At 41.6% G+C, this 24086-nt stretch overlaps 3 protein-coding genes across 7 annotated transcripts in view; 1 reads left to right on the top strand and 2 right to left on the bottom strand.

Moving 5' to 3' along the window:
- SYCP2 (synaptonemal complex protein 2) overlaps positions 1–4440 on the bottom strand; it is a 30129-nt gene extending 25689 nt beyond the window's left edge. The window contains exons 1-6 of the mRNA XM_054845911.1: positions 4364–4440; positions 3094–3138; positions 2266–2406; positions 1895–2023; positions 834–938; positions 228–252 (exon numbers count right to left, since the gene is read on the bottom strand). Of these exons, the coding sequence (XP_054701886.1) occupies positions 228–252; positions 834–938; positions 1895–2023; positions 2266–2406; positions 3094–3117 (424 nt within the window). The 5' untranslated portion in view covers positions 3118–3138; positions 4364–4440. The remainder of the gene's footprint in view (positions 1–227; positions 253–833; positions 939–1894; positions 2024–2265; positions 2407–3093; positions 3139–4363) is intronic.
- Positions 4441–7764: 3324 nt separating this feature from the next.
- Positions 7765–13190, bottom strand: PPP1R3D (protein phosphatase 1 regulatory subunit 3D). Its single transcript, XM_054845869.1, has one exon. The coding sequence runs from the start codon at positions 13187–13189 to the stop codon at positions 12266–12268; it is 924 nt and encodes a 307-aa protein (XP_054701844.1). The 5' UTR covers position 13190; the 3' UTR covers positions 7765–12265.
- Positions 13191–14241: 1051 nt separating this feature from the next.
- On the top strand, positions 14242–23504 carry FAM217B (family with sequence similarity 217 member B). 5 transcript variants are annotated; one of them, XM_054845928.1, is made up of 5 exons: positions 14242–14322; positions 15738–15943; positions 17134–17245; positions 17345–17430; positions 17830–23504. In XM_054845928.1, the coding sequence occupies exons 2-5, from the start codon at positions 15849–15851 to the stop codon at positions 19025–19027; spliced, it is 1491 nt and encodes a 496-aa protein (XP_054701903.1). In that variant the 5' UTR covers positions 14242–14322; positions 15738–15848; the 3' UTR covers positions 19028–23504. The 5 variants fall into 5 exon arrangements, with proteins under 5 accessions (XP_054701903.1, XP_054701904.1, XP_054701906.1 ...); XM_054845929.1 differs by having other exon boundaries at positions 14296–14326; XM_054845931.1 differs by lacking the exon at positions 14242–14322 and adding an exon at positions 14386–14611.
- The last annotated feature ends 582 nt before the right edge of the window (positions 23505–24086 follow it).

Below are 24086 nucleotides of genomic sequence, written 5' to 3'. Positions count from 1 at the left end.
TAAGCCCTTTTCTGTTACAGTTTATTAGCTGAAGCATATAGATCTGCTCATATATTTGCATTGGATCAAGAAACTCTGTACCACCCTCATTATACATGTTCTCAGAACTACCTTGCCTCACGATGGCTCCAGCAGTAGTAAGAGTTATTTTAACACTGATTACTTCGAAATGTCTCTTTCAGAACACTTTAACTATCATATCTAGTGTACACTTTTTTTAAGCTCACCTTCAGGTCTGCTATCACATATAGCCTACAATGAAAACCAAAACAAAACATATCATTTTGATACTGTAAATATTACAGCACAAAAATCAGGTACCATGTACCTAAAGCAAGTAATCAAAAAAGCATTTAAGATTTTAAAATTATTTCATCCTTAATGAATAACATAAGAGACTTCTTCTAATACCAAGTGTGGTTTCCCAAAATTAACTTCCATAAACTTAACTGAAATATATTTCCCCAATGACAAACATTTTTATGAACAGAAGAAAACTCACAGATCCTATAAACTTGGGGTCCTGGGATTAGCCTATCAATAATTGATGTAATCAAAATTAGACCAAGATGAATTTTTTTTGTTCACTGAACACTTACTTTGTTGGGGTTTTTTAATTTTATTTCATGATGCTAATCAGGAACAGAAAATGAGTATGAATACAGGCAAACTATTTATCCGAAAAGACTTATAATCTATTTCAGAAATTATTGTAACATTAACTTTAGAAGGATATGAAGCAGAAACACATTTGAAAGTCTTTTTGTTGCTAAACTAGTAATAATTATTTTGACAAATACAGACAATATATTTTATTATCAATATATTTTTACCAGCAACATGTCGAAGAAATCTTCAGCCAGACTTGTAAGCATTTCATTCTTTTCATTTCCTCTGAGGATGAAAATTCCTTTTACCTTTTCAAACCAGTTAACCATGTAATGGGAAAATAAATCTATTTTAATAGCATGAAAAAGGGCAATAGTTTCTTTTATACTTAAGGAAAATTACACAAACTAGACAAAGATTAAAACAACAGCAACAACGTTACCAGTCTGCTGAGCGTACTTGAGCCCTAGACTGAAATTTTTCACTCACACTAAACAAACGTAGGTGATTTCAAACTAATGTAAGTAATTTCTGTAGCTGACTTTCTATCACAAAAACTAGAGATCTACTTTTACAACTGCCATCACAGACAAAAGAGCTATGAATGGAGCTCAGTGAAAAAGCGTATTTGTAGGTGTGAACATAAGCATGAAGTTATCATCACATCTTTTTATTTTTATTTTTAATTAAAGCAGTTGAGAATGCAATTGAGTAACACTCATCTGACACCGCCACTAATTTTCTTCACTGAAATCTCTGGTGAAAGCAATAAGGAAGCGGTGTCTATTTTTCAGTATACTTTTTATGTTGAGTCACAAATGATTAAGCATTTAACATGCACGTTGAAATAACACAAAATAATCAGAACAGCACTATGATCTCTTGAAAGAACAGGTGCAATATTGCTGTTGCAAGTATTAACAAAAAAATTGTTAAATTGCACCAGGAAATTCCAATGCCTGATTCAAAAGCAGTATAGCAAGCTCACATAAAAAGATACATCTTGTTGTAATTGCTGTAAGCATATCTAAATTAACTACATATTGCATAATTTGCAAAACCTTCACTGTGGCGGAGAATCATCACTTTATAAGGAGACACTTGTCACAGAACATTTAAATCTGAATAATGTTTGTGGCAAAGTTAGGGGGAATTCTTAATTCAGAAACAATCAAGGATCAAATCGAATATTAAGCTGTTCAGCACTGAAGCATTACTTATGCATGCTTTATTAATTTTTAATTATTTTTTCAGAAGTTCAGGTATGCTTTATGGTTTTACTTATCCTTCCAATAAGACCGTATTTTATCATTGCTGGGAGCCCATCTTCTCCTGCTATGCTGATTTTTTCCCCACATTTCTGAATAGAATTTAGTAAAGTGGAAATGCTTTTGACGTCTTGTTTGTCAAGTTCCTGAAATTGAAATTACAACATAAGCTTTAGTGTACAGTTCTAGAAGAACCTATATTTAATTAACCAGATGCCTTTTTACTCTCAAAAGCCATCTTAATGACAGCTTGAAGTAGAGATTTCATTCTTAAATTTTATTTCAGCTTTTCAAATCAACTGCTGGTATAAACCAAGCCAAGTGAAAAAATCTTTTGCACACTATTACAATGACAGTATAGATGATTCTGACGTAATGATTACATTACCTGACATAGAAGCTTGTCTAATTTGTTGACAAACTGTTTGCTGCATTTGTGAGAGACATTTTCACAGTCTTCTGTTGCCAGAAATTGTTCTAATAATTGGAAATCTTTTTTTCTTGTAGCTTCATCAATTAACTTTTCAAACTGTCAACAATAAAAGAAAACAGAGCAGCTACATTACCATATGCTTAACACCAATACTGATTTAACAAGATTTTAACATAGGTTTTACGCAATCATCCATTGCATTCTAAGCAAATATTCTGAATCACAAAATCATTAAATGTAAAATCTAAAGTACAGAACACCATATCTAATATATTAATCATACAAATACTTATTCACTGAGTTTTTAATTATTTGCCAGTTTTCCTTAACTGAATGCTTTTTCTTTCCTCGTATTACAAATAAATGCTTACGTAAGTGCTCATTGTGTTAATATCCCTTCCTTAGTACATTTAATATTTTGCATTTCTAAGGTATCTATTAGTGACTTTAAAAAATATTAATATATTTGAGGACTACTGCTTTCCTCAACTATTTTGGCACTCTATTCTTTCTAAATCAATTATAACTAGATTTCAACATTTAGATCTTAAGTATCACCCCAACTGGTTCATGTATATCAAATGCATATGATTTATTTTCATCAATAACAATTTCCAATTCCTCTTGCTTTCTGCCGAGCACTAACCTGTATCAAAAGAAAATTTCTTCCTAACACATTCTTTGCCACACCACAAATTTTGCTTGTAATTAAATACCAGAAGGAATGCTTTAAGCTGGTTATTAAAACAATCAACACTTGTATTCTGGTCCATAAGCACATACCTGCATCTCATTCCTGGCTGCCATTTTTGCAATTCATCTACTCAGCTGCATAAGAAGAGAACAATCATCACTTGATGAAAACACAATTCACTGACATAGACTTCCAATTGGTTTCGCAAACACGTCAGTAATCAGTGACACTATATTACAAATTTCAAAATGTGTTACTAGTATAAATACTATTTAAGAAATTAAACTGAGGATATAAGGACACATCCTTACGTGGATAAACAATTGCTTAAAATAAGAGAGTGGAAGGAATGATCAACTCTGGCAATGGAGGAACTGGGGGTCCTGCAGCCAACTCTTATATAATAATGACCATGAAGATGGCCCGTTATACTGTCAACATCGGGTTATTCAGAATAGGTACAGCAGAACTCCAGAAGGGCCTCATTATAAAATGGTACATTAAATCACTTAAGAAAAATGTGATAAATGCATGCAGGGAAAGAGTCTTCTTAACTACTCATACGGTGATGGGCTCTGACATGACTATTACCACCAAAAAGCAAGATCTTGAAATTATAGCTTTCTGAAAACATTGTCTTAATACTCAAGAGCAGCCAAAAATATTTTCTTTGCTTTGAGAGTTAATGTGAAAAAAAAATCAACAAACTTTGTCTTGCTTTGTATAAATTAATCTGCATCAACAAATCTACTGCATGCAGTTTTGGTCTCCCCATCCCAGAAATTACATAGAATTAGACAAAGCAAAGCACAAGGAAATAATGATTAAAAATAGAGGACAACTTCTATAGAACAAGCAACTAGGAACACACACTAGTCATTTCTGTACTCCTAAGTAATACAGAACTAACAAGTAGAGTGGGAGTTTTATTATTTTTTTCCAATACAAGAACGCAACAGCCTACATTGGAGCTTTTGCTATCACCTCACAAGTCTCTCATCTCCTGCCTAATCAGACAAGCCCGACAAGAAAATATAAACCCCTTCCAGGTGCCTCCTTCTCGACGAGGGAGTGAGACCTCCACCCTCGAAACACACATAGTCGCTGACATCCCCCCAGAGCTTTGTTATTGAGAAGAAAAGGCCCTGCATAGCCCCTGCCTGCTCAACAGCAGGGCAGCAGAAAAACCCCTCACGCCATGGCGTCCCTCACCTCACCGCCGGAGCAAAAAAAAAAGCGCCACTTCCCGCCGGCCAATCACTCCCAGCGCCGGTAGTCTCCAGCCAATCACTGCTCGCGAGCGCGGCATGCGGACCAATCACCGTCAGCGGTTCGGGACAGGAGGAGGGTTTTCCTTACCGTGAGACAGCCTCGCGTAGAGGTTTCTGCTTCCCCCGCACCTGGCACGGTGTCGCCCAGTCGGTCAGTTGCCGCGGAGGAGGCGGCGCTTTGCGCAGGCGGTGGTTGGGAGGGGCCGGGAGAGCGCCGTGTCTCCGGCCGGGCCATTCCGAGGTCCCACTGGCCGGCCTGGCCTGGCCCGGCCCGAGTTGCCTCCGGCTCCGGTTGCTACGTACGTGATTTCGGCAGTGGGGTGCGGGTGGGGCCGCAGCCGCCCTAACGGCTATAAAAGCCCCCGCCGCTCCCGCAGCGCGGTCGTGTCCTTCCCGCCTAGCGGGGCTGGTGGCCTGCTGGCCTGGCACCCACCCCGGCTCGCCCATCGTGCTGGAGCGCGCGAAGCGTTTACCGAGTGCAGTGACCGCCCTGGGGCGGCGTGGCCGCAGGAGGAGAGCGGAGCCACCCCTGCAGCCGGGAAGGAGAGCTTCGTGAGGTGTTACTGACGTGCAATACAAAGTCGTGTTGTCACAGGACTGCACCTGCTTACGCAGGACCTCCACTGTTCCACTTGTTTTATATTACAAATTGTCTTTATTGATTGTCTTGATTGATGAGAAGCTCCACATGAGCCAGCAGTGTGCACTTGCAGCCCAGAAAGCCAGCCGTGTCCTGGGCCGCATCAAAAGAGGTGTGACCAGCAGGTCGAGGGAGGTGATCCTGCCCCTCTACTCTGCTCTTGTGCGACCCCACCTGCAGTACTGCATCCAGCTCTGGGGGCCCCGGTACAAGAGAGACAGGGAGGTGTTGGAGCGAGTCCAGAGGAGGGCCACGAAGCTGATCAGAGGGCTGGAGCACCTCTGCTATGAGGACAGGCTGAGAGAGTTGGGGTTGTTCAGCCTGGAGAAAAGGCGGCTCCGGGGAGATCTAATTGCGGCTTACCAGTACCTGAAGGGGACCTACAGGAAAGATGGTGAGGGACTGTTTATCAGGGAGTGTAGTGACAGGACAAGGGGTAACGGGTTTAAGCTGAAAGAGGGTAGACTTAGATTAGATGTTAGAAAGAAATTCTTTACTGTTAGAGTGGTGAGGCACTGGAAGAGGTTGCCCAGAGAGGTTGTGGATGCCCCTGGCTCCGTGGCAGTGTTCAAGGCCAGGTTGGATGGGGCTTTGGGCAGCGTGGTCTAGTGGAGGGTGTCCCTGCCCATGGCAGGGGGGTTGGAACTACATGATCTTTAAGGTCCCTTCCAACCCAAACCACTCTATGATTCTATGATACCCGGTATTTAGAATGCTAAGTTCAGTGTATCACGTAGACAGGAGTTACTGGGCATGAGTTTGCTAAACCAGTGTAATTAATTCGTATGCTTAATTCAGAGACGTTTTCATTACCATCAAGTGCCTGCGTAGGTAGAATAGGTATGGAAACTCAGATACAGACCTGTTGATGATAAAGGGCTTCTACTGACATATGTGGTCTTTATTATACAGAGGGAACTAGGTGTTTAAATGAAATCCAGCAGTTCCAAAGTGGTGTTTACCTGCACTGGTGTATCTATCACCTGTATCACAACAACTGGTGATAAAATTCAGCATGAATCTCACACATTCCAGGGGAGTATCACGAAGCATTTCTGTTCATACCTAGCATAAGCAGCAATAGTGAAGCATCTAGGAGAAGAATCACCTTTCACAGCAAATAAACCTGCAGCAATTGTAAATAAAATAACACCACTGACTTTCTAAAATAAGAATGAAAACAAATCAATACTATAAAAGGTAAAAAAAGTGTACAGAAAGTATTTAAAATACCACCAGATGTCACTGTAATTCAAGAAAATGACAAGTGGTATGAGAATTGGAGTACCTCCACTGAGGAGTTGATCCCACAGGGCTGAGCAGTGCTGCACAGAGGCGTGTTTAGCTGAAGGGATTAACTGCAGCAGTAACTGCTATCACGATCGCTGTCAGTGTACTTTATTAGAAGGCAGTGGGAGGTCTGAAGCAGATCTGTGGAAGTACAGCTTTATTGGGAAACCTACTAGGGACAAAACTTTGCATGAGGAACTTGGAGCATCAGAAGTTTTGTATAAAAACTGAATTTTGAATTCTACTTTCATCGTATGAAGCAGAAGGAATAAAACCTAGTTTGCATGTGATGCTTTCTCTTACCAGTCACATTAGCATACACACAGGCTTAGGCTATCCACAGATTTTCAGATCTTGTAACGAAAACAGCCTTACTCATTCTATAGCAAAAGAAAAGCGAGCCATAAAGTATAGAAGTGGATTGTACGCTTTCCCTCCTGCACTAGGTACACTGATGTGACTGGGAAGCTACTGTATGTTCATTTCTCATTCTCTAATGTCTATTTTGTTTGGTTTAGCAGAAGAGAGGTCAACAGAAAGCAGAATTTTCATCAAGCTATGCATTAAACAGTCTGAACAAGCAGTGAAATTATTTTGGGCCACAGATATGGCAACTACACCTAAAATTTTCAGAGAAAACGGAAGCAAAACTGTCTTTAGGGTAGGGTAGCACTATGTACAGGGACCCTCTCTTCACTGCAGTAGCAGAAATATTTACCTTCATTACAGGTACTAGAAAATGTTGTACTGGTCAATGTAATCAATCTTTGGCACAGCTGCCATTGTATGTAGAACTGAGAAGGGTCAGAAGTGTTGATGCCAACAGTTTTAATATCAAGTGTCAGCTGAAATAGTTGCAGATCTGAGATCATAAGGAGAAAGCCAAATCAGGAAAGAAGTTCTAACATTAGACTCATGTTGACAAGTGACTAATCATTTAGACTTGCCATTCCGTGTCTTTACCAGGCAATGCTGTAAAGTACTTACAACACTGTCTTGAGCACTGATGCTACACTAAATTAAGTACTGTAGTTACAATTGACTAGCATATTACTATTACTACAAGTTGGACTTTATTTTTTCTTTGTAAGATAAATACAAAGAAACTATGAATTTGAAATTAAATGTAAAAATATCATCTATCTTAGAAATAACACTAACTTCCTGTAAGATAAACCTGATGGTTGTACGTTCACAGCAAAAGCCAGTCCTTCTCTTAAATACTCTTACAAATATCTCCCCACACACCCAGTCTAAAACAAATTCACATTGTTTTCAAGTGATTTGTTAAAATCAAAGACCACTATCTTTATCCTTTGCTGGTCTCCTGGTTAGTCTATTCTGTGGTTGCCACATTTATTTCCAAGTGATGCTTAATATTTTATTTTGGTGGGTAAAGTATGACAATTAAGGTGTTACTGCTAGTTCTAATTCAGATCAGTAGTATAGGAAATGGAAAAACAAGAGTCATAAAGACAAGATACTATAATACCATGCTTTCTAAAGTATATACAACACACAATCTGTATACTCTATAATAAATTTATTATAAAGTGACATTGACATTCTTAAACAACTTAGCATAATATAGACATTCCTGTGTATTTAAACTGATTTGCTATAATCATCTTTCCCCCAAGCAACTTTGACAATACAGTGTTGAAGTTATTAACACTGATTAAAAAGTGGTAATGTATGTCTTAATTGTCTTGTAGTTAAATGCATTCATGTTGCTTTAGAAGAAACCTGTCAAGAGATTATTCAAATCCTGAACTGTATCAAGTAAATGCTTGGCACTGGTGGAGCTGCATTTCATATAGAGGATAAATCGGAGATGGGCACTCTCTTAGCATACCCTGTGTAGATACATTTGCAAGAAACCCATGAGTGAAAAGAACATGGTTTGAGAGGAAAGACTGCAGCAATGAAAACTGAAGGAACAAATGGCAGAAAACACAACTGTGAGACTCTGGAATTAATGAGTTAAGTACAGTCTAGCAGAGCTTTGAAAGTGTTATTAGAAGAAAACCCCTTTCTCTTCCAACATTGGATCTTAATCCTGCAAATGCTGCATGCACAGAAGTCTGAGGTGAAATGACGGCAAATTCCATGTAAGAAGTGGCAGCCTGGTCATTTTGCAGCTATATAGACTGATCACTGTATTTTTATCAAGTGCTGTTCATTTTTTAGCAACTCAAACCCACCTTACTTTCCTGAGTGTGTTGCTCTGTAAGTGACAACTCAGCACTAAGTTGCCTCATGAGGTTTCTTAACTGTTAACAGGAGTACCGTTGACAAAACCAACATAAAATTGCGAAAAGCTTTTATTACAATCTTTTGTATTACAATAGCTATACTTTTATTATTGTTTTTAAAATGAATTAAGCACTTTGCAATTGTACAGCTCTCCACTAAAACAAAATGACCTTCTGTCTAGCATATGTGTTTTATTGATATACTGTGTAATGTACTTTAGTTTGGACAAGACGTTAATCAGGAAAGACAACTCGTTTTCATTTACATAGATTCCATATGTTTCTTTAAAAAACATGCTTGAAGGAACTTTGAAACTGTGGACTACTAGACATTAATTTATTGTATGACTATAACAAATACAGGTTTTAAAAAGTGCATTATATGGCAATAACCCTTGTGAAGAATTCACTTTTACAAAATCCTCATTATAAGGGAAGTGCTGAATTTGAACACAGTGCAAGCAGTCAAGTTGTCCTGAGAATTTATAAAGGTGGTCATAAGTTTACCTGCACGACAGGAGTGTATTACTACTACTTAATGGCTTAATCCCTTGTCAACTAGAAGCCTTTTGATGTTCACTACCAAATGTGACAGCAAAACAGAAGTGCAAATTTCATCTTTCATGTGACAAGTGCCAGTAGTCGTGTGAATATTTAACAGCTTAATCCAGAGATACTCTCAGTTCCGTTATAACGTAGGGCTGCTCAACTCAGTCACCAGTGCCAGGCAACTGGTTAGTAACAGCTACTGTCAATTCTTCTCCAGCAGTGCAAGACAAGCAAAGAGAGAAAAGGCAAACTTGGAATAATACTTCAGTATGCAAGATTTTGCACATGCAAATACCCTGAGAGGTTGCAGAAGGAAGACAACAGCAGCCAAACATATTGCTGAGACATTCATTCCTCATCTCTCCGACGTTAACCTTTAACCTGACAGCCTCAGCATTACATCATCTGTCCTGCCTGCAGTAACACTTGGATTTGACATTTGCTAGCACATGAAAGAGCCTCTCCCAAAAGATGGCAACAGCATCTTTCTGCCACTAAGCCAAGTATTGCATTGGGCTCCAGCAACAGCTATTGTAAACTGGTGTCAAATACCAGTCTCATAGGAGAGGGACTTTTAATGGTGTGCTAAAGGCAATTCAGTGGTTTTGCTGATGGAATACAGTAATTTGGGAGGGGAAGAGAGGTGGGGAACAATAAAATAGTGCCTTTTATTCAGCACAAGTGCTTCTGTGTGTGTGTTCATTTTCTTATTACTTTGCTGACAAGTACATAAAATGCCGCTTCTATGAACTTAACAATACTGGATAAACTTTAATGGAATTCCTTAAGTGAGCAAGTTTCATCAAAGTAAGGGTATGCCATTTCAATTCATGCCAAGAAAGATTCTTCTGCAGTCACTGAAGGTGCGTTTCAGCTCATCTAACTTGACATCTACAGACTCTGACATAATTTGGCACAATCTGCACTAGTGCTGAGAATTTTAGTCTGGCAGAACCAGTCCCACAGTGTTCGCTCTGCATTCAGCAGAGGGGACACAGTTGTCACACCACAGGTACTGCTGATTACAGTGAAAACATCTCCATTGACTATGAAAAGTATAGGTTGATTAGTTCAGGTATGTTACGTGCTATATTGTCATATGTCATTTAGTCATACGAAGCCCACCACAGGAGGCAAAAAACCCTTACAATTAGCATCCTTTCTTACAGAGCTCTCATTATTTTGTGCCGTATGAGGAAGACTAGACTTCCCTGCATTGATTTTTCTAGGAGACAGGAGTTGCTGCCAGATTGGGAGTGGTCACTCCTCTAACCCAGCTGCAGAAAATAGCGCAGGTGGATTGAACGCAGGCAGCACTCCTTTCCACTCCGTAGCTGGCAATCACACCTCAGCCTCACCTACTCCTTCAAAACAATTTCAACTTAAATGTTCCACCTCACAGTGCTCCAATACACAGTTAAAGCAGACAACACAGTCAATTCTCAACAGTTTCAAACAGGATTGAGTCTTCTCAGTACTCTGCAACAGGTGCTCAGCAGCTCATAGAATCGTCATTCATGACTTCAGTTCCTTTGAATGCAAAAGACTAATGGAACCAGGCAGCTTCGTCACTTGAAATCCTAGGTTTGCTAAATGGATATCACAACAAAGTAGTAACGTTAAGTTGCCAGACACATGAATTTTCCTGGGTTTTCTGCACTTCCAGAATTACTCAGTAGACTTTTGGACTAATATATACTTGGCAGTGTGTTGCTTACAACTGTGATTTTAAAAACAACTTGTGATTTTGATGAATAAGCAGCAATGCAAAATAAGATGCCTGAATAAGTGGCCTGATTTCCATAGTATAGTCCTAAAAAGCAACTCTTCTAAGAAATCCAGTCAGCCAGTTTTGAAAATTTATGCTACACATATAAAGCTAAACTTTCCATGCAGTTATGAATATGTATGAAAAACATCATGGACAATCTTTTACTTACAGATTTAAACCTGTTGCCAATCTTAAACCACACTAAATCCACAGAATGAAGGTGAGAGAGCAAGAAGCATGGGAAGACTGCGTGTACACAGTGTTACCATGCTCTCCCTGCTGCAGAAGGGATTCTGTTTACGGGTCTATGGAAGTACCAGTTTACCAGTAAAATCATCATTTTGCTTCGAAGCTCCCACTTTGTGTTGCAAAGGATGCAGTCTTGGAATTCAACTGGTTTATAATCAGAAGTAGTTAATTAAATAATCCAAAGGTACTACTGCAGCAGTAATGGGACGCTAGGGAATGGAGCCAGAATTGAGGGTTCTAGTGTACTACTGCAAGGCTCTGTAACCAGCTCCCTGTATTGCCTTTTTGTATATATATCTCATTCATTTCTTGATTTATAAATTTACCTGTTTCAGGTAACAGTGTTAGATCATTAGCATTCATATAGTGCTTTGAGATCTTTAACTGTAATTGCAACACAAGTGCAAAATTGCTGTAGTTTCCCTTAGTAAAAACAGGTGCCCGAGGGAAGGACAATTCCTGTACCACCACCTGGAGAAAAACCCCACTTGTCCATCACCTGAAAAAGATGAGAACTTCCGAAGATTGGCCTTACACAAACTTTGGTAACAATCGTTCAGCTGCCTACAGCAAACACTGGAGATTAAAAAAAAAAAAAAGTGCCTTTTCTTAAGGGAAACAGAGGGGCTGATGGGACATTTTCATGTATGTTTTGCTCATAATAACATTTAATTTCCAACCCAAGTATTAATGGAAATATTTATCATAGCTACAGTCTTAATAAAATATATATATATAAATACAAGTACTTCCCTACAGTGTCTGTCATCCAAGTTATGCATAAATGGAATAGTGCCCAGAATTGGTGAGATAATTAGAAACCAAACCAGTAAAGCCACACTGCCCATTTAGAAAATAGACAGAACAAAATAGGAAAATAGATCAGTTAGAAATATTCTATGCAGCCTAGAATATTGCTAGCAACAAGAAATGCCTTGTTTTGCTCTCTGGTAGTCTGACAGCATCCCTTGGAACCATTCTGCACCAACTCATGCGCTACAAGAAATCCCTCAGGCTTTCAACAGATGTAACTCAATACACATTTTGGCTTTTTTTTTTTTCTGAGAGGTATAGAACAGTTTGTACGGGTCACTGGCAGCTTCCCTGCCCTGGAACACTTTGCCAAGTTTGGCAGGTTTCAAAAAGGAGACTGTTACCATAGGAGCTGAGAGCCAGGCCAAGGAAGAGATTACCACCAAGACTACTGACAAGCTGCTCTGCATCCACTTCCTTCGTTCAGATGAAGTGGATCCAGCTCTCCTCACATTCCCTAGGCATCTTAAGGGGGTGAGTCCGACAGGTAAGACTGTAGTTTCTGCCTCTGTTGTTATCCCAGTACTCCTGGCCGTTGACTTGGTACCTTGCTGCAAACTGGACTACAGAGCACAGCTGGAGGAGGAAAGGAGGCACAGGGAGAAAGAAAGTGAAAACATCAACCTGACCCTGCCCATTTTTCTCAGGGATGCTACTGTGCCAATGAGCACACACTTCATGGAGGGTTTTCCACTGGTTGAAGGTGTATCGCACAGATACCTGCTTCTCAAAAGCAACATTGCGAACCTGGATGGTGCCACTGAGCCCCAAATCTGAGCTGGTCACTCGTTCAAGACACACCTGCTGCTCCTGAAGTCGGGAGGAGAAATCCATACAGTCTACCGGCTGCTGGAAGTCAGGGACCAAGCACTGCATGGTAAACTCCAAGTCCGAGTTGCTGTACCAGAGGTCCGAGTTTATGGAGAGCCTGGAAAGGACGTGCAAGGGGATTGATGGATCCTCCCCAGTCTGGAAAACTTTCACTTCGGTGAGCTCCAAGCCCAAAGCATCAGCAAATCTCACCCTGTTCATACGACTCCGGCATCCGGGAACTTGACACTGCACTGCTGCTCGCTTCCTTCTTTCGGGTGATGTAGGCAAAGATCTTGCTCGGCGGCGTATGATAGGCCGTAACGCTGGATCACAGCTGGAGGAAGTGCTACTCTGAAGCTTATTTGGCTGGGGGCCCCCCTTGGCTGGCACACTGCTCCGAAGAGTCACGCTGCTATTTGCTCGGACTGCTGGGGGCTGCTGCTGCCCTTGTCCTGGTGCTTCTTCAGCCTGTAACATGTTCTGATAGAGATCAGAGAGGTAGCTGGGATTCCTCCGAGGACCACGTACCTCCATTCTTAACCAATGACAAAAAAATCAGCATTAACACTACAGGTAATAATGAGCACTGCCTCTCTGAAGCATGTAACTTGGGAATGGTAACCACAGGCAGTATTTGAGGTAATTGCACTGGATGCAGCAAGAATCAACTGCAACAGCGTAGCCTGCTGAACAAAGGGCAGAAACCTGGAAGCTCTCGCAGTAGCTGGAAGCAAACCAGAGGCTAGCACGTTGTATGGAGAGATGAAGGCAGTGTCACTGGCTGGTAAACTCCAGGCTGCTGTGCTGGCTGATGGACCCGTTGGTCAGGCTGGAAAGGGATTCAAGGCTATCACCATTGATGCTGGAGGACCTGAAGCTCTCACGCAGGCTGGAGACTGACTGGAGGCTGTCGTGCTGGACACCAAAGGACTCCAGGCTGTCGGAGAGGTCGCTGGATGCCTGGGGGTTGCTGCGGTGCGCCCCGAGGCGCCCTCGGCCGTTGCACACGGTGAGAGGGGCCTGCAGGCTGTCCTCGCAGACACCGACCGACCCCACGCTCCTGCAGCAGCAGCAGCAGCAGGGACACTCCAGGCTGTCACACTGGATGCTGGGCGACTCGCGAGGGCTGCCGAGGCTGGGGAAGGCTTGGAGGCTGTCGGGCGGGAGGGAGCCGGAGCCGAGGCCGGGGCTGCTGCAGAGGCTGGAGGGAGCGCAGGGGCTGTCGCGGCGGAGGCTGTCGGGCGGGGCTGTGGAGGCAGGCTCGGTACTGCGGCTGGAGGGGGAGAGATCCGCGTTTGGGGACTCTACAGCCCACATCAGCTGCACGGCCCGCCCTCCGCCCCGCGGCAAGGCAGGACACGGCAATGCCCGACACGGCAATGCCCAGCCCGGCCCTGCGCCGGCCGCAGGCAGAGCGGCCGCAGGCAGCGCACCGGTAGCTGCACCGGCAGCGGCCCCAGCCCGGGACCACTGCTCCCTCACCCCGCGGCAGGGACTGCCGCCGCTCGCCCTCCTCCCCCACGGCGCATGCGCGGCATCCTCCCCTCCCGCCCCTTCCTCGCGCTAGTCCAACCGAACGGCCTGTGCGCGCTGCACGCCTGCGCACTGCGCACTTGCCGTTGCTGCCTTCGGCTTGCCCTTAGCTGCCGCTGGCGGCTGAGGCTGAGGCAGGTACCGGGCAGGGGAACAGCGGGGCCGAGCGGCGGCACCGGCCGGGGCTGGAGGGGAGGGCAAGGCAAGGCAAGGCAAGGCAGAAATTAACGAGCTGCCTTCCAGGCGTTGTCGTTATGGAGCGCGGTGGCCGTTACCAGCGGGAATCGCTGGTGCATCCCGGGAGGGAGCGGAGCGGGGCCCGGCTCGGCGGCCGCCTACGGCAATCACGGGCTCGGAGCGACGAAAGCAGCCCGCAGCCGCTATGGCCTGACGCGGGTTCTTCTAGCAGCGAGCTGCCCACCGGTGCGCGAATACGGTGCTGTGAAACGCAGGGGTCCGAACCCGGGGGGGGCTGATAGGTGCCGGGGTCAGCCAGCGCCCCCCCCCCCCCCCGCCCCGCGCTCCCTCCTCGGCCGGGGAGCGGGGGGAGAGGCGTTTCAGACATGGGACAGGATCAAATGGAGACATGAATATAAACATATAAATAGCACTGCAACAAAACTAACGGTGGGTGAGGAGAGAGAGGTATTTTGATGCTAGTCATCTGTCGCCTTTTGCAAGTCGTGTCTGTGCACCCTGGTGTGGGAATGCAGTTTCTGGAAAATAAAAGAATGCTACAGCTTCTGCCCTGAGTATTTTTAGTAGGAGTTTATGAGTGCTGAGAGATTTGTTTTGGAAGAAGAAAAAAATTAAGCATTTGATGCAAAATTTGCATATATGAATCTAAGAAGAGCGCATTTTCTGACACAAAAAGGCCAACTCAGCATGCACAGAACACGGGTGGTTGATCATCTGCTCTTGTTAAATTAAGAGCAGAAACGCCCACCACCGTGTGGCTGTGATACTTGGCTCCAGTCAATACATGCAGTGCTGCTCAGGAGGAACAAAATGACGAGGAGCACATTACACAATGAAAAGTAGCTCTTCAAACACTGCTGTACTGTCAGGTATTTCCCTGTATATACCAACAACCTTCGAGGGACAGGCTTGTGAACCACACGGCAAGAGCTCTGTGGTTTGGGGGCGGCTGGCCCAGCCTCCCCTGGTACTGGTGAGGTAGTGGGGCTGAGCGAGGGGCTGTGCCCGCTGGCCGCAGCAGGGTTCCTGCAGCACAGCCTGGTCCGTCTCGTCTCCCCTGGCTGGCTGCGGCCCGCTGAGCTCTGCAGCATAGTGGCCACCCTGTGCCCCTGGGAGGGGGAGCACGGCTGCCCGCACTGCTCCACTCCTCTGGGTACCCAGGGTGATGACAGCTCGGCACGGATCGATCGGCAATAGTAAGGCAAAAGATGCTGGTTCCCATTAAGCGAGCGCTGGGGGAGGGGACAGTGTTTTCCAGCACCGTTTTGGTAGCTGATTATGTTTATCTTACTGCTTTAAAAATAAATCAGGTTGGGAGGAATCGCATGGTGTTTGTTTACTGCATCTCTAGGACGTGATGATGTTTGCATTTGATACGCTGCGTCTTGCGAACCCAAAGGACTGGAGTCGTTTGAAGATTATGTAAAAACAAAGCTGCAGATACGCTTTAAAAAGAGTAATAATGGGACCTGGCATTCAAGAATATCCCTTATTACTGCACAGAGAGACACAGAAAAAAGAAAGCCAAATCAATGAAAACCACAAAGGAATGGTAAAGTAAGGAAATTATTCTCTCTCTTTCTAGTTACAGAAATCTCTAAATACTGTAGATTAGTTAAGAAGTGCATGGCTGTACCGCTCAGGTTTGCATCCTCTCCCCTGAACCACTGCAACAGAAACGATTGTGCAGTATGATCATGCAGGTCACAAAGTGACAGAGGTGACTGCATCAATGTTGGAGGCACAAGACTTATTTTCATTCTTTTATAAGCTCTTGAATTGGTGAAATCATGGTTTTTAAAACAAAATCTATTCTGACTATTCTGACATAAAAAATGTGAACCAGATGTACAGCCTGACAGATTAACTGAACTGCAGTCAAACTGGATTAGACTGGGAGGGCACAGTTTGCTTATTCCTGTTCTAAAATTACATGTTAAAGCTTTCCTTTTTAAAATTAGTAATATTTCTTGTTTGTAGAACAAACACTGTTTTCTGATTATTACAGCATACACAGATTTAATGATTCTGTGTGCTTACACAGCAACGTATCTGATTTAATTGAGGAACTATGTATTTTAGTTTTAAGCTGTCCAGATCAGTAATGCCATTCCTTTTGCTTGCATAGGAGTTTTTCTCCTACTAATGATATAACGTGAAATGTTATAAATGAAATGGTGAATTCTGTTTGTACCTTTGTTGTGAAATAGTTTATATTACTGTCAGAACAGACTGTTTGCTCCCTGCTCACTTCTACTCCTTAACTTCATAGGAATAATCCTTTACATTTTGTTGAGTATGCAGATGAGAAAGGCAAGATTTGGCTTGCAGTGGCCTTCATATTGTACTTTATAATTACTTTTGTTATATTGCAGTAGGACCGTGTACCAGGTACTATAGAAATTAGTAGTTAAATATGTAGTCTCTAATACTTACTATTTATTATCCCCAAAGTAACTTTGGGATACTGTGATAGAGGATTCTATGTAAGGGCTAAGTTCTATTATTAGCTCATCTGATTGAATTATTCACTTTTGCATTAGCAGTATTAAAAATATAGAAGTGCATTAGTAGTATAAAAAATAAGAAGTGACAATGGCATAGTTCTGATGACTGTTAAGTCTAAGAATAGTTGCAATCAACTCTCTTTTTTAAACTGAATTGCAGTCTAAACTTTTATTTTATTTCTATTCTGATGATTGTATCTGTTGCTATTTATATGTGATATTCTGTTTAATCCTTGCTAGTTACAGTAATGGAACAAGCCATCCGAGCACCAAAGGACTAAATAAACCAATTTCTCATGTGAAATCTTCTCCTGGAAGATTAAGCAAAAATGTATCAAGTGACATTGAAAAGGTAAATAATTTCTATTTTGTTTGTTTGTTTGTTTACAGAAAAGGGTACTTAGTTTATGTCAGCTTCTTAATAACATCACATACTTTCGTATCGTTTCAGACTTCCCGTGACGCTCAAGAGAGTAACCAACCGAGTATTTTTAAGAAGGGAAGAAAGCAGCTGGATGACAATACTCAGTCAAAAAGGTAATTTTATGTTAAGATTTTCTGTTTCATTTGTAGTCATTTCGAACTGGTATGTAAAAAGCTTGTGATGAAATCATGGCTTCTGTGTTTTGCCTTTGACTTCACTGGCCCCAGAATTCAGAATTTATGAGGACAACAAATTGAAGTTATCTATATGGAAACTTACTGTCCTGCCTTAGTGAGTTCTCAGGCAAACTCAGAATAAAATAAAAAAATCAGTAGTAGGCAGTGTTATCTCTGCAAGCAAATATTAATTTTACCTCACTACCAAGTTTCCATGCCAGTTTTAGCTCCATTCATGTAGATCCATGTCCTTGAAGGTGGCAACAAGACCTTTGTACACTGATGTTCCAGAGACACGAATCATTCTAACAGGATATGATCTTTCTTTTTATTTAGGATCACGAGTGTTTGCACGTCACTGCATAGAGCACAAGGACCGGAGAGGAGCCTCCCAGAAAGAAGGCAAAATGAATCTTTTCTGCACAGGATCCCTCCTAGCATCCAGGGCAGCACACAAGGTAGCTTCCGTAGGGTTAAAGATGTCCCACTGCAACACTTTTATTGCAGTAAAAAAGAACAGTTGGAAGAGAATCGCGAAGAACGTGTTGCTGAAGCTGGTCCATGCTCTTCTAAATGGCAAGAAGCATCTGTAGATGAAATGTTTCTTGATTTTGAATCAGTACAAATTATTAAAGAAGATGCTGAAGATGATAGTGCCAGTGATCTCTCTGATTCAGAAAGGATTCCCATTCCCCCGTCTCCCTGCACACCACCAGAACTCATTCTCAGAGCTGAAGAAATCGATCCAGTTTGTTTGGAACATGTCCCTGATATGGGTTTTAAAGAATCAGAATATTACTACCCAGACTTCCTCCCACCCCCTTTCAACTCATGGGACTTGAAGCAGCTGGCTATCTCTGTAAATGTAGAGGGTAAAACTGAATTTCGACCAAAGCCAACAGGATTTCTTGAGAAATACATCGATCGCCTTTTGCAGCTGGAATGGCTGCAAATGCAGACTGTACAGAATGAGAAAGGGAGGGCAGCCAAAGCCAGGCCACAGACTGCTCCCAGCTCCATCCGTACCCTAAAAAGCCCCGGCAAAGGCAAAGCATTGCTCGGCCCTTTGCCTAACAAGCAAGTGGTTCCCCAGGAAAGTGTTACAAAGCTGCCCAGAAGCTATTCAGGTCACAGGGGAGATTCATACTGTGAAGAAAGTCGCCAGTTACGTTCTCATCCAGGTCACTTGAAACTTTCTGAGAGAATGGGATGTGCACTGTCTTCTCAGAGACAATTTGGTGAAGTAAGGAGTGAACTGAAAAAAAAACCAACTGCAAAGCAACAGCTCCTCAATATGCAGCCCACCGAGAACAGTTCTAAAATTCAGAGTGTTGGTAACGTTAGACCCCCTAGGCAAACCCCAGCATTTCCTGGTTCAGCTGCTCCCATCAAAGGCTTAAAAACATACGCGTGTACAAATCCAAAGAAAAATGGCAATGGCAATGCCAACAATTGTGTTCCTTCTAAAAAACCAACAGGGGACAGGAGAATAAAAACAAATGGCACGAAGCAAACATCACGCAAATTTAAATGAAGAAAAAATCATTAGTAAATGTTGATGCTTCTTGACTGCTAGAAAGCATTTGGCCAGTGCAGAAGGGTCATGTTTTCTTTATAGGAAGATCCTGAGAAAATATGTTCTTGATGCATGGTTCTAAGTCAGCACTGTTCATTTCAATACATTTGATCTTAAGCCAGCAAGGCCAGCAGGAAATCTTTCCCTGAAGGCAAGTGTCTTCCATTGGTCTTTCCTCAAAAATATTTACAATTCCTCAGTGAAGATAACAATAGCAGAGTATGAAAGTTTAGAGGAATATATAGTTCTAACACGTCCTCCTATTTGCACCAGTTTAAGTCCATTGAAGTCTGTGGCGATTGTTATGCTTACCTTGGTGTATTTGAGAGAACAGGATCCATGCTCTTGTTCGTGAACGGATGTGCTATTTTGTGAGACAGGTTTGATGGTGGTGTTTTCTGATGGAAGAGGGCTCAACTGTTCTTACAAAATAATGGAGCATGCTTATCTATGCAAAGTCAAACTAATTCTTCACAGAAGATGATGAATTGGATTTTTTGATAAATTAGGGTTTTTTTATAAGAAGAATGGAGATAATGTTTTGAAATATTTTAATGCAGAAAGGATTCTTTTTAAGACAAAAAATTATTAGGGAGCAGACAGCTTCAATAGTGACAGAGTAAGAAAATGGAATGCATATTTTTATACCCAGAAATCTTCACTGTGTTTACAGAAAGCTTTCCTTGAAGTTCATTTTGTAAGCCTTGATGCTTTTTGTCATGTAGAGGAAATGACCAAATTTCAAATTGCACGTGGATATTTAGGACTAATGCAAATTGAGGTTATTACTGGAGACTGCGTGGCCTAATTTTCAGAACTGGTAGCCTCTCAAAACATAAAAATAGACTCTTGGGGGGTGAATTTAAAGGCTATTGTAAGTTCAAGTAAAGATATATTTTGATACAAAAGATACCTATTTTCAGTCACCTGAGATAACTATTATTTATCTCATGGTCCAGTCTGCTTCAGTTAGCTTGGCTTCTTGTTTCAAGGTTTCGTGAAGTGACATGGGGAAATACCCAGCAGACAGAACCTGTACACCCAGGATTGGGTCCTGTCCTTGGACCCTCTGTTCTCTCTTGTCTGTGAGATAGAAGAGAACAGGAAGGATAGTTCAGTGAGTATTCAAGTGTCAGTTCAGCTGTTACAATTTCCAATCTATCACAGCAGCTGGGGACACGATCTTGTTCAAGATGAAATTCTACAGGATGTTTTGTACTTTGATTTTAAAATGAAATACTGAGCAGCATTAACTTCATCCGCAGCCACCAGTCACCGTGAACTGTTTATGAGAAGTGAGCTGAGGTCTGATGGACCAGATCTTACAAGTGGATCCTTCACATTGTGGTAGAAAATTAAAAAGTAGCAAATACTAGGGAGTACATTATGTATATAGTTAAATTGCACTTCTCTTGTTGATCTCATCTTGGTTTTAAGATGCTTAGCTGTTTCTATTCTTTCATTGTGCCTACCAGATCTTCAGCTTTGTAAAATTTCAAAGCATGGATTTATATGTAGTTTAAAATGTGAGAATATTAATAAATGTAGTAATAAACTAGAGTATTTTACAGTTCATAAAAACATTGCTCAGGAATAGTCTAAGAAATATTTTTAGTGTTTTTTGCCTAGTCTACTGGAGACCAAATGCGAAATTTTAAATTGATAAAGGAGACAAATGTAATATACAGTATTATATTTGCATAATCAGTATTTGTGAGGTTACAGTTAAAATGCATTGTAGTTGCATGTACATTCAGCTCTATGCAATTAAAGTGAAACTTAATCTGACATGCTCAAAGATCAAATAAATTGGCTGTGTCAGAGGTGTGGTGAAAATTGGAAGATGGCATTCAACACCAGCAACTGCAGAGGACCAGCACATTCTATTGTTGCTATTTCATCCTTTTGTTTTGTTCTAGACTCATCATGTATTTCAGGTTTTTTTAGATGAAAGGGTCTTGCATCCAGTGCTAGAATTCTGGCCAAATTCTACAAGCCTTCGTTAGTCAAGTTTTCCTGATTCACATTACCAGTAGTGAAAGTTAGTAGGACTGCTCTTGCCAAAGCACTACTTTATTGCACGATTTTAGTACACTGCTCTCGTGCACTGTTTTAAGCACCAAAAGCAACGTGAGCAGGATCAAGTCAATAATCAGAACGCAGGGTTTTTTAAACAAATTGTTTGATGCAGTAATTAATGTAGCATGTTATTATAGCACTGAATATTAGTCTATATTAAATTTTCCTCTGAAATGTTACTCTACCTTGATGCTTTCCTAGGTTACAAGGAGGGCATGTAGATACAGGTACATTTTGCATGATCACTTCTTAAAGAATAAATAAATAGCATTTCAGTCAGCTTTGACCAGAGCAAAGGTGATTGGCACTGAGAAACGTTTTTTCTCACAGGCCTAGGGAAGTTTTGGGTTAATGTAATGCTGTGATCTGATGGACATGAATCTGATGTTGGAGACTAAAAAGTTAAGCACGTAGAGATGGTGATGCCACTTAAAATAAGTCTGACTACTTGGTCATCATTAAGCTCTGGCTGTGATCTTGCCAAGTTTGTCTTGCACAATAATCACACAAGTCTGATTTTTGTTCATTGATTTGATACTTCTTCCACAGTTGTCTTTGTTCACACACAGAAATAGAAATTCTGTGTTTGCTTCAACAAACAGTTCTTAGCCTGAGCAGACCTGCAAGGGTTGGATTTTATCCTGCAGCACCTTTGCTTCCATTTTAACTTGACTATGTTCTGGGCCTATAGACAAAAAGCTCCTTTTATGAAGAGGACTATGGTTTGTGTTTCCTTCATTTTGTATCGATGGATATTGTCTTTAGAAGCACTTCTGAATACAGCAGAAAAGTTTATTCCATCAAATACGTTCTGTTTGGAATTAAAATGCTTCCACAGCACAGTGTTTATGTGGCTATTTATATTTTTTTCCACTATGTTTAGCAATATGTTCTTGCGTGTCTCAGTCTAGCAGTGAAGATGCTTCTTGGAGAACAAGTTTACTGCGATGTGAGATGTTTAAACAGTGATTACTTTTTTTTTCTGGATAATTTAAATGTTTAATGTTCTGCAGTACTACCTACAAAACAAGTACACTCAGGTTGCATTTTAAATAAATAACCAGATTCTACTTCAGTTATACTAACACAAACTTTGAACAAATCTGTTGTTTTCAATGAAATTACCCTGTTACAAAGATGTGAAGAAACAGAATTTTGCTCCAATATGTATAAACTGTTTTCCTTAATAATGCTATTCTGTATTTTTAATGCATGACATGAAGAATTTTAAAACAATATTGGTTTTCTCTTCACATATTTCTTTTTTCTCCTTTACTTGCATCTCTGCAGTGAAATACTGTGGTCAGTTAAAGTTTTACCTCCCCTGCACCCCCTCACACCTTGTGGTAGCTTTCAGTTATATGCAGCAGTTCAGAAAGTTTCTGCACAATGCCTCCAGGTCCTCATTCTGTTAGTAGTACAGGTATCAGGCTTCTGCAGTTACTCAGAGTTTATGCTCCAAAGAGGGGTTATCATTGTGTGAGCAACGCGTACCATTCTGGGAAGAGGGGCTTCACATCTCCCTCAAGTGGACGAGCCTTGCAAGGAAGACTCAAACCAATCCCTACTGCCGGTTCAGTATCCGAAATCATGGGGTGGCCACTTGTTAAGGCTGATAAGGTGGACTGTATTTTTCTTTGCAAGTGAGGGATCACGTTTGCTGCTATGAATTCAGGGTAGTGGGGTGACAGTGCTTCTCACAGAGGCAAAAAAGGCTCAGCAGCATTCGTTCTGAGAAAGTTGAGTTTAGAGCAAATGGGTTGCTAGCAGTGGGGAGCTCTCATCTCCCACTGATGCCCCTCTGCCAGGATGCTGTGGCCGTGGCTCCCAGCCCTACCGCCCGCGCTGCCAGTGCCCTCTGCTTTTTGCTGCCCAGCAGGATGGCAGAGGGGTATAACGCTGCAGGGGATGGTCACGCTGCTTTCATTGGACCAAACCGTCTTGAGGACTCCAGACTGCTTAATTACCCCACAATCCCATTATTGCTTGTGTCCTTTCTGCGTTTCGTTTATTGGTGTTGGAGGTAACTTTTGTCTTGTATTTGCTATTTAAAGGATCTTGTTAGCAGTTCGAGAGTATTTTGACAGAGTTTTTTCAGTCGGTATGTGATACCTTTTTGGAGCTGATATTATAGTTGAAATTTCTATAGTATGAAATTGCCTATAATGTACTATTTTTTGCGTTATTTTAAAGGTATTGAGCCTTTGTTGCTCCCATAGGCATTAGTGGGTTTTCTTCTGAAAAATAATTAAACAGACCACTCTATCTGGAAAGACTGGAGCTCTATTAACTGAGAATTTGCAGCTTTTGATGTTGATAATCATGTCGTCTTATTTATTTGAACTTTTTGTGGATATTTTTGGTGGTAATTTCATTGGAAAGTGATCTTGTAATTCAAAGTTACTGTATATTTAGTATATTAAAAGTGAGTTACTGCCTATTTATTTGTTACTTAGTTGTATTTTTTTCATCATCCACAAGATGGCACCTCTGCATTTTTCTAGTAGAGAATTTATTTACTGCCGTGTAGGACAGAGTCTGTAGCTCAGCATATCTGACCTATATTGCTGCTGATGACCAAGCTAGGTAGTTAAAGCTGTATGATTATTTCTGCTGCACGTAGCAGTCACTTCTGTAATGTAGGGCATCACACTGGTGAAAATAACAAGGAAAACTTACTTCATCATATTCATACCTTTTTTTTAAAATGCACTAATCAACAAGTTTCACGTTCTCTGTTATAATCTCCAGGACATTTAGAACATGATCCAAAGAACAGCAGACACGTGTGGGTAGATGCTTGTGGAGAACCACATTCTCATGTTGCTAGTTAGTATACATGGATAAGTATGTTTAACTTCCTTTCACACACAGCGTGTTCGTATGTTCGGCTGAATCTAATCAAGAGGAAAATGAAGGGATGGAGATTGAAAGGGAA

The sequence above is a fragment of the Grus americana genome, chromosome 17, assembly GCF_028858705.1.
Source record: "Grus americana isolate bGruAme1 chromosome 17, bGruAme1.mat, whole genome shotgun sequence".
NCBI classification, from domain to species: Eukaryota; Metazoa; Chordata; class Aves; order Gruiformes; family Gruidae; genus Grus; species Grus americana.
This window is presented reverse-complemented; position numbering and strand designations above follow the sequence as displayed.

Coding starts and splice junctions, on each gene's coding strand:
- FAM217B (XM_054845928.1), top strand. CDS start 15,849: ATGGGACCTGGCATTCAAGAATATCCCTTATTACTGCACAGAGAGACA. Junction 15,944..17,133: donor AACCACAAAGGAATGGTAAA/GTAAGGAAATTA, acceptor AATCCTTGCTAG/TTACAGTAATGGAACAAGCC. Junction 17,431..17,829: donor GACAATACTCAGTCAAAAAG/GTAATTTTATGT, acceptor CTTTTTATTTAG/GATCACGAGTGTTTGCACGT.
- PPP1R3D (XM_054845869.1), bottom strand. CDS start 13,189: ATGGAGGTACGTGGTCCTCGGAGGAATCCCAGCTACCTCTCTGATCTC.